At 37.0% G+C, this 9,495-nt stretch overlaps 1 protein-coding gene across 2 annotated transcripts; it reads left to right on the forward strand.

The window, feature by feature from the left end:
* Window positions 1–2,057: 2,057 nt before the first annotated feature.
* Window positions 2,058–8,833, forward strand: them4 (thioesterase superfamily member 4). 2 transcript variants are annotated; one of them, XM_058390443.1, is made up of 6 exons: window positions 2,058–2,470; window positions 2,856–3,045; window positions 6,020–6,182; window positions 6,403–6,513; window positions 6,929–7,053; window positions 8,747–8,833. In XM_058390443.1, exons 1-6 carry the CDS (start codon window positions 2,363–2,365, stop codon window positions 8,788–8,790), a joined length of 741 nt encoding a protein of 246 aa, XP_058246426.1. In that variant the 5' UTR covers window positions 2,058–2,362; the 3' UTR covers window positions 8,791–8,833. The 2 variants fall into 2 exon arrangements, with proteins under 2 accessions (XP_058246426.1, XP_058246508.1); XM_058390525.1 differs by having other exon boundaries at window positions 2,060–2,470; window positions 2,859–3,045.
* Window positions 8,834–9,495: the final 662 nt, after the last annotated feature.

Genomic DNA, 9,495 nt, shown 5'->3' on the forward strand with positions numbered 1-9,495 from the left:
CGCAGTGCCTCTCTACGTACCTTTCGAAAAATAAAAAATTATGTGAAATACATCTCATTATCTAATGTTAAACACTGATAGGAGGAAGAGAGTTATTATTTGTTTTAGCTTTAACAGCATTGACAATACAATGGCAGGAGATATCTGTCAAATGAGGAAATTCTTCCCTTTGACACCCTCTACTTACCAGTATGAGAGCAACATGAGCCAACTTAGTCTCTCTCTGTCGGACAAGCTCCTGACGCAACAAGGCCTTCGCAAAACCAGTTTGGGAAGCTTCTTCAAATTCTGGTCTGTAGGAAACCTTTCTGATCCTCAACACAAATAAACCAGTTATGTCAGAATCAGTGGCAGGTGGTAACAATGCAACATTGTGAAAATTTGTTTAACAAAGATTTAATCAGTTTTAGACTTTCTCTGCTCATGTAAATTGGACAAGACTTAGTAGAACAGGTGTTGTGTTAAAAAACAAATTAAAAACAAATATTTCTACTATTTTAGCAGGTAGATCCATCATATAATTAGAACAAAAAATAGTGCTCAAGTGCTGCTAGGAATTCTCTCTGACACAGGAAAGGGACCATCACACAGGACCAGTGATAACCAGATATGATACAGGGGGGTGAACATTTCCCACCATAGCAGTGACATGATAGCATGTGTAGCACAAGGACAAACATTAACAAAACAGAAAATCAGAAAATGTAACAACAAAATCAAAAAAAGCAACAGCTAATTTGGAAACATAACTAAACAAACAAATAATGTAAATGTGAGTCTATTATTGTATGTCACTCATTCCAAGTTGGTTTAGTGTTCATGCATTTGTTGTGTTGTGTGATTTTGTATTGTATTTGGTTTGTTAGAGTTTTTTTTTATTTATGCACCACAATAAACAGTCATTACACGTATTCAAGATTCAGTACGTACCAACCCACACACACAGACACACACACACACACACACACAACCAAGTGTAGGTATTTTAACATCTTATCAAAAGGTGGACCCCAAATAAAGAAAGACAAACCTTTCCATATGAGCAAGCTTGCCTGTCCTTTTCTCAGCTCCCTACAAAACAAAAGAACGACAAAATGACGAGTAAACAAAAAGTTCTCTTAGATCCAAATATTCACATGCAAGAATAAGGTGTGTTAACGATGACCTCTGTTTTGTCCTTTTCTCTTTGCACAATTGTGTTCCTAACACGCTGTTCGCTTTGACTTGGCATTTCAACAACATTTATGTTCTTACAATACAAATACGACCAGTGGATTTACTTTTCAGCAGAACATCAAGCCATTACTGTCATTAAACGGTAGCTATAGAAGCCATCAATACGGTTATTAAGGCAACGGGTTTAAGTAATGTTCCGGTCACGTGATTTCACTAGCACGTGCATTCGTTTCAGCTCACTAATAAGAGCCGATTCATTTGGCTCCGAAACCTATCCTCGACGGCTTTTGCTTGGTTTTCTAACCAAATCATCAAATCATCAGCTCACTCAGATATTAGTAAGATTCATGGTCACGATTGCACTGAACGAATAAGGCACTAGAGTTAACAAATATAAAATGCACCAGAAAATAACGCGGCTTTCAACTTTCATTCTATAACGGATTAAAGAACCGACTCATTCGCAAACGGCACATCACTAATAGCGAACGTGCATCATCACTCACGGCTGCGTTTTAAGAAAGGAATGTTTGCTTATTTTCGTACCATTTGCCTGCAAGACTTTAAAAGACATTTAAAGAAGAATAATAATAATAATAACAATAATATGTATCGGTATGCTTCTCTCCAATAAATCCGATGGGCAAGTCCAATCTAACGTACACGTAAACACTAGATACTTTCCCTAGATTCACTCTGAACTCAACACCCCTAAGTTGTTTATGCAGGATTATAAAATTGTGCTCCATTACCACAGTTATTAAATATTCAATTAAATATGACATCTCTGGATAAAATGTATTTAGTTTAAACGCTGATGATACCCGCAGCCTTTTCCCCTTGATCGGGTAGTGTAGGGTTTTATTTCTGAATTGCAACTCTCCCCGTCGTCTCCAGGAAGTAGAGTAGAGAGAGTTTGACATCTATGTCATTAGAGGCACTGAAAGTCACCGGGACTGTGTTATTCTCTAGCTTCAACTGGTGGCCCTAGAAACAATTCTGTATCTAAACGGACGGAAACTGTTGAGTCAAGTTAGCGATTCCTAATAAAACATGTCACTATGCATGCTCTAACAGCCATGGACTCTTTCATGTAAGCTAGTATTCGGCTAGCCATCCAGTGTGTCGTCATGGTTTGAATGAGCACATGGCATCTTTAGAGTATTAACACTGATCTATCTTCATTATGATACGAAGCTGTTTAAAAGCCTCAAGGACGTTTATCTCCCATTGCCCTGTTGCATTAAGCCATGATGCTGTGTCTCAGCCGGTTCTGGTTAGAAGAGGCCTGTCGGTAAGTTTATCCTGTCTCGTGTTCAGTCACAACAGTTTAAATGCTCTAGAGCTTTTACTGATCATGTGAGAGATATCATTTAGAAGCAATGTAACGTGACAGATAAGCAATAAGTATAGGGGTGCATGTGAAGTGTTTTCCTAGACTTGTAATAGGCTTTAGAAAAAAGAAAAATAAGCTAATAAATAAAAATCTTGCCAGGAGTTTAGATTTTTCTGACGTGCACTAAATTTATTTCACATGTTTAAACACATTACTATTATTTTTTATGTTGTAAATGACTTATTTGCGCTTTTTTTCTATACGAGCAATACAGATTCATTGAATTGCAATATTTTCAGCCTCATACAACAGAACATTGCCTGACCTTTTTCTCTTTACCCAGAAGATGGGGCTATGGCCCTTCAGTGCGAGTCCGCGGGACTTCAGCCTCCCCAACGCATCCTGGAATGCAGAGATGAGGCAGGTTTATGATCATTATACTGCACTGTGTGAGGTTAAGACGGAAGACAGTGAGGAGACGGGGCCTTGGCACAAGCTTCCAAGTTACAACCGCTCTCTCAAACATGCTGCAGGTGTGTGACAGGGGATTAGTTTCTCTTTGAGTAGAGCTTAATGAATTGTGCTTATTCTGTAGAAAAAAATGACAAGCTCTATACACTGATCAGGCATAACATTATGAGCACTGAGAGGTGACGTGAATAACACTGATTATCTCCTCATCATGGCACCTGTTAGTGGGTGGGATATATTAGGCAGCAAGTGAACATTTTGTCCTCAAAGTTGATGTGTTAGAAGCAGGAAAAATGGACAATTGTAAGGATTTGTGCGAGTTTGATGAAGGCTGAATTGTGATGGCTAGACGACTGGATCAGAGCATCTCCAAAACTGCAGCTCTTGTGGGGTGTTCCCGGTCTGCAGTGGTCAGTATCTATCAAAAGCGGTCCAAGGAAGGAACAGTGGTGAACCGGCGACAGGGTCATGGGCGGTCAAGGCTCATTGATGCATGTGGGGAGAGAAGGCTGGCCCGTGTGATCCGATCCAACAGACGAGCTACTGTTGCTCAAACTGAAGAAGTTAATGCTGGTTCTGATAGAAAGGTGTCAGAATACACAGTGCATGATGGGTCAGGGCTGTTTTGGCAGCAAAAGGTTATAATGGTCATAATGTTATGCCTGATGGGTGTATATGTATATACAGCTCTGGAAAAAAAATAAGAGAGCACTGCCCAATCTCCAGATTTGAACCCTATTGAAAACCTCTGGAATGTCATCAAGAGGAAGATGGGTAGTCACAAACTATCAAGCAAAGCTGAGCTGTTTGCTTTTTTGCAAACAGCAATGTGAAAAACTGGGGAAAGAGCATGCCAAAATGCATGCAAATCGGGGTTCTTCCACCAAATACTGATTTCTTAATGTTATTTAGCCAAAGCATTAACACAATTTGATTACAGATTATTTGCATTTTGTTTTATTTGAGTTAAAATACTAAATACTGCATGAACGTAGGTTATTTTGAGGTGTTGTCATTTCTTTTAAATATACACTCTAAATAAAAATAGTTATATTTTGAATTTAGGAGAAATATTGTCAGCAGTTCACAAAAGTGAAACAAAACATAAGAAACTGATTATTTTGCAGTGGTCTCTTATTTTTTCCAAAGCTGTATATATATATTTATATATTTATATATTTCAGTGGTGGGCCGTCAGGGCCAGCAAGACCTTCTCTGCTGGCCTAAACAGCAGTGATCTGAATCACTGACTTGCATTTTAATATATTTAATATATTTTTTCATGAATGTCTAGTAAATTATTCCAAATAGTCTATTCTCTACATTTCATAGCTTTTCTCTCGGTTGCACTGCTTCCAGTAGTGTATATTTATGATGAGTATTTATCCAATCATATTTCGCTAGTGGCTGACATCATGTGTTACCAGAGTGAAAATCTGCCTTAAGGCCTTCAAAATCAATAGTGCAGGCGCCCGTAGCTTAAAATAAGTGCCAGTGAAATTGTTACCTTAACTAGTCAGATTTCGAGTTAGCGTCACTGGGGCCATCTAGCAGGCATATGATCAATTTTCCGTCCTTTGATTGGATAATTGGAGTAGCCAGAGCGACCCACACATATACATTGTTTCTATTTTAGCTGCATCTCATTTCGGATGCTGCGTCCTCCGGAGATTGCAGTTTGCTGCATACTTCATCAATAATGTCTTTTTTGAGAAAAGTAACTGTAATAAAATTGACTATTCCTTGTGAGGTGTGAAATACTATAGCAGAATTTCTTTTTTACTTTGTTATTTAACGGTTGATTAGTATCTTTTGCCGTGGCGTCCAGAGGCGATTCAAGGATTTTCATTTAAGGGGGGCTCAGCCCCCAATGAGGGTATAATAGTAAAATAAATAAATAAAAATAAAAATAAAATAAAGGTTTGACTAACAGGGTAGGATTGCAAGGACTGCAACTTATTGCAGCATTCCACAGTATTGCATAGATGTGTATAACATTTGAGTACTGAACAAGCCAAATATGAGTCTTCCTGATCACACACACACACACACACACTTGTCCTCTGATCCTCGTTCTGCGACGGTCTGCGGATTGAAGAACGCGCTGAAAGACGGGGAAGAGCTGAAGTCTGCCTCCATTTACATTGAAATTTGAAGGGGACTGAGGTGATCATTAATTTGTGTATAGTTTGAGACTCGCAGAATTTTAGGAGGGCTATATGATGGTATATATGGTATAATGATGGCATAGAGGTGAATTAATTCAGGAAGGACACCAGTGAAGGCCTAGGTGTGAAATGCACGGCCCGCCACTGATTAGATATATGTATATATATGTATGTATGTATGTATGTATATATATATATATATATATATATATATATATATATATATATATATATATATATATATATATATAATTTTGTTGCCTAGCCAAATTTAAAAATAATTATTTTAGTTACCAAATTTAATCATTAAAAGTGGTAAGTTAATTAGCATTATTATATATTATTATGATATGTTGTATTTCACATGTAGGCTGGTGTCTATTAGGCCTAAGTGATGGACAGGAAGTGTGATAAATTTGTTAAATATATCACCATGATGTAAATTGTGTTAAGGCCGTAGTTATAATTTGAATGTGTAACTTGGATGAACCTTAAAATAAAGGTTTACCTAACCCACACTTTAACAACAATGCTAATGATTCTCCCCAATAAACAGACCAAAATTAAATTTACTTCTGTATAAATACTATTAGAAAATCACTCAGTGCTCCCTAAACAATTTATTGAGTGTATTACACTGAATGTAAATTTTGCCATATGAGAACACAACAAAAAGCCATGTTGTCTGTCCACCTATCTGTGGTCCTACTTTAATAACTTTACCTACACAAGCGTTCCATGCCATACAAAGTTTATGTAATATGCTATTTAAATCGTTCTGTTATCACAGCCCTTCAGAGTGTTGCGTAATGCCTTAAAATGCATAATATGATGGAAAAAAAATGTACTGTTTTCTTGTGTGTGGTAGGAGGAGTGTACCTGAGTAAATTAATCCAGTCTAAAGCTAGACTCTTCACAAGGAACAAAAAAGAGTATGGGGCAGCGTTCGAGTACGTGATTTTTATGAACAAGCAGGAGAAGAGATGTGTGTGTGCGTTTCAGGCTGGGCATCTACTGGAGGGACCTCCCGGGTGAGCAAGTACTATCTCTGGATCAAACGTTCAAAAATGTGATTTATCAAAGACGAGGTTATGTGAATCTTTTAGTACTAAACCAGTGAGTGATGTCTAAACCTATAATAATCAAAATAGGACACTGAATGGAAAAATAACCTGTACTCTTTTTAGTGAGAGAAGGGGAAAACCCATAACAACAAAGGAAGTGGTGTAAAAATGTTTTCCTGTGCCGTAGACATGTGCACGGTGGAGCAATTGCCACCATGATCGATACGGTAACAGGTACTCTCGCTGGTTACCTTGTTGGGCCTGTTATGACTGCCAACCTCAATATCAACTATCGCAGGTAATCGCACTCTCCTACCTCAAAGGTTCACAAGTGCAAAATCACTACATAAAACAGGAAATACCTTGCTTCCTTGAGTTTGGTAGGTGTTTTATAGCCTTCCAGATTTTTCAGAATGTTTTAAATAAATATGCTGGAATTGTGGATTCATCGAATTCCTGCATGAGTGCTTAGTCTTATATTTACATACCATAACCATAACACGCTATATCTTGCATTAGAAAATCAAAGTATTAATGTCTATTTATAATAGTAATTTTACCCAATATGTGTTATTCTTTGTGCCACTGACTAAGATACAACCCCTTTTATAGAGTTATTCTTTTGTATTATTACAAGGTTTATATGCTCCTGCACCAATCAGTCACAATCTCACCAACCAACATCCCCTTTCTTGTCTTTTGTCAATAAACAGTCCAATACCACTGGGTGGTGTAGTTTTGATTCACAGTGCTCTGGATCGGCTTGAGGGCAAAAAAATCTTTGTAAACTGCAGAGTGACCAGTACTGATGAATCCAAATTACACACCGAGGCTACAGGTAGATCACCACAAACACTCACATAAACACATGAACACCCAAGACAATTTATAGGGTCATTCCATATGTTTAAATATGAATGTTATACATTATCAAATGATATTCCATTCTAATCTGTTTAATTGAAGCATTTTTTCTGCTAACAGTCACCTATATGCCATACAGATTAGCTCGTACAAATGTTATAATATAATGCAGCCATTTTGAAATGATAAACAATGTGCTACTGGACTGAAACTGACTCACTTGACAGCATAACATACACTCCCCAAGCACTTTATTAGGAACACTATACTAATACTTCTAAGGGCCTCCCTTTGCTCTTAAAACAATCAACACTCAATTCCTTTTGTCATGGCTTCCACAAGATGTTGGAAATGCTCCTTTGAGATTCTAGTCCATGCTGACATGATTGCATCGGACAAATTGTGGAGGCTGATGTGGTCTTCTGCTGTTGTAGCTCATCCACCTCAAGGTTTAATGTGTTGTGCATTCTAAGACGCTTTTCTGCTCACCAGAATTCTAGTGTGATTATTACTGTAGCCTTTCAGTCATCTCCAACCAGTCTGGTCATTCTCCATTCATCTTTTTTTTTTTTTTTATCAACAAGGTGTTTCCCTGTGCAGAAATACAGCTAGCTGGATGTTTTTTTCTTTGTTGCACCATTTTGAGTAAACTGTAGAATAAGCTCTTGTGTGTGAAAATCCCAGGAGTTCAGCAAGAATAGAAACACTCAGACCAGCCTGTCTAGCATCAGCAATCCAGTACAGTGTAAGGATGTGATAGCTCAGTGGTAAAAGCGTTGGACTACTGATTGTTGGTTCAAATCCCAGGGCAAGCTGCCACTGCTGGGCCCTTGAGCAAGGCTCTTTACGTTGAATTGCTCAGTTGTACAAATTGTAAGTTTTTATATTACGCCTTTATCCTCTGGATAAGGGCATCTGCTAAATGCCGTAAAAATGTAACACATCTTTTATAACTAATCAGTTTAAGATTATTTAATGATTTTCAGTGCTGCCACATCTCAAGAAAGAGTTTTTGAATATTTATTGAGTTATGATTGTAACAAGTAGATGAACTGATTAGATTCTGCAATCTATCTGAAGTAAATTTAAAGAGTAATTCTAAAAATATCTAAAAATAAGTGATTATGATGATTATTATTATGACTGTGATTGTTTCTTAAGTCTGTGAGCTATTGAACCAGTGTTAATGTATTCATTGATAGAGACTTCACAGCACTCTTGTAGGTCGCTCTGGATTAGAGCATCTGCCAAATGCCAGAAATGTAAATGTGTAAAATACAAATTCGTAACAAGAAAAGACTAGGCTTGTCAGAGGCAGGGTTGTCCTCGTCGTTAGTGTTTACTTGTTTGCACTAGTGTTATCCTTTTGCAGCATGTTTTGTCCTATAATACAGTAATGCAGTTAGTCTTTATTTAAACATTACGGCACACAATTTGGAACAAGACAATGTAGAGAAAACAGCTATAGGTGCCAGGAAGCATTTTTGCTGACAACACTTTTAAGCCAGAGTGCGGGAACATATATGCATCTATTGTGTGTAGAAGGCCTACTTCACAGAATCACAGAGGGTGCACGTAACATGAAATGAATGAACTCATTGATGCTTAAAATTCTTTTTAATGTTAAAAATTCGAAAGTAACTGTGTGTCTCTGTCTCTCTTTACAGCGCTGTTCATATCAGTGAATATGGGCCATTTGTTCGGAATGTAATGCTTCAAGCAGCTTACAAGCGTGTGTGTGTGTGTGTGTGTGTGTGTGTGTGTGTAAAGAAATGTTTGTTTACTGTCTTAGAATCACCAGACTTCCGTTGAAGTGCCATGTTAAATACCTGCTAGGTTACCTACTCTACCTCCCCAAGTATTCACAACTTTTAGTTTTATTTATTGACAAAGATATTATTTACATTTAAGACATTATCTTGTTAGTCATAGCTCTTTGAATTGGTTTTTGTACATGCCATATGTATTATTAAAACTAACTGACTTGATGACTTATTATAAAATGTCCACTAATAACCATTTTCTTGCAAATAATATTGTGTTAGTGTGTACATGCAATTATTTAAATATAGTTATATTTAAAATAAACTGTTGTGCCTATATATAAATATATATAAACATGGGTTTTTGGGAGTTCTTCTTTTATTTACAATTAAATAAAGAATTTCTGAGGTGCTTGTCTATATTATTCAAATATTCATGGAGCAGAAATGTTATATGTTTATGTGATGCATATAGTAACCTGGTGCTTTATATAGGCTGTTCTTTGGAAAAAAAACCCATCCATTTTAAACATCTGGTCAACCTCTGGAAACTCATTTTGATTTTGAGTTGTGAGTAAAGCATCTTCTAAGTCTAATTTGGTCCAAACCGGTGTAAAAGAAAGTTTTTACAGGGTTTAAGGGTTTCCATATTA

Source organism: Hemibagrus wyckioides, linkage group LG01 (genome assembly GCF_019097595.1).
Source record: "Hemibagrus wyckioides isolate EC202008001 linkage group LG01, SWU_Hwy_1.0, whole genome shotgun sequence".
Lineage (NCBI taxonomy): Eukaryota > Metazoa > Chordata > Actinopteri > Siluriformes > Bagridae > Hemibagrus > Hemibagrus wyckioides.

Bases quoted from the DNA above. Each gene is read 5' to 3' on its own strand.
- them4 (XM_058390443.1), top strand. From the start codon at position 2,363: ATGATACGAAGCTGTTTAAAAGCCTCAAGGACGTTTATCTCCCATTGC. The intron at 3,046-6,019 runs GTGTGTGACAGG...TGTGTGTGGTAG, and splicing joins CTCTCTCAAACATGCTGCAG to GAGGAGTGTACCTGAGTAAA. The intron at 6,514-6,928 runs GTAATCGCACTC...GTCAATAAACAG, and splicing joins CTCAATATCAACTATCGCAG to TCCAATACCACTGGGTGGTG.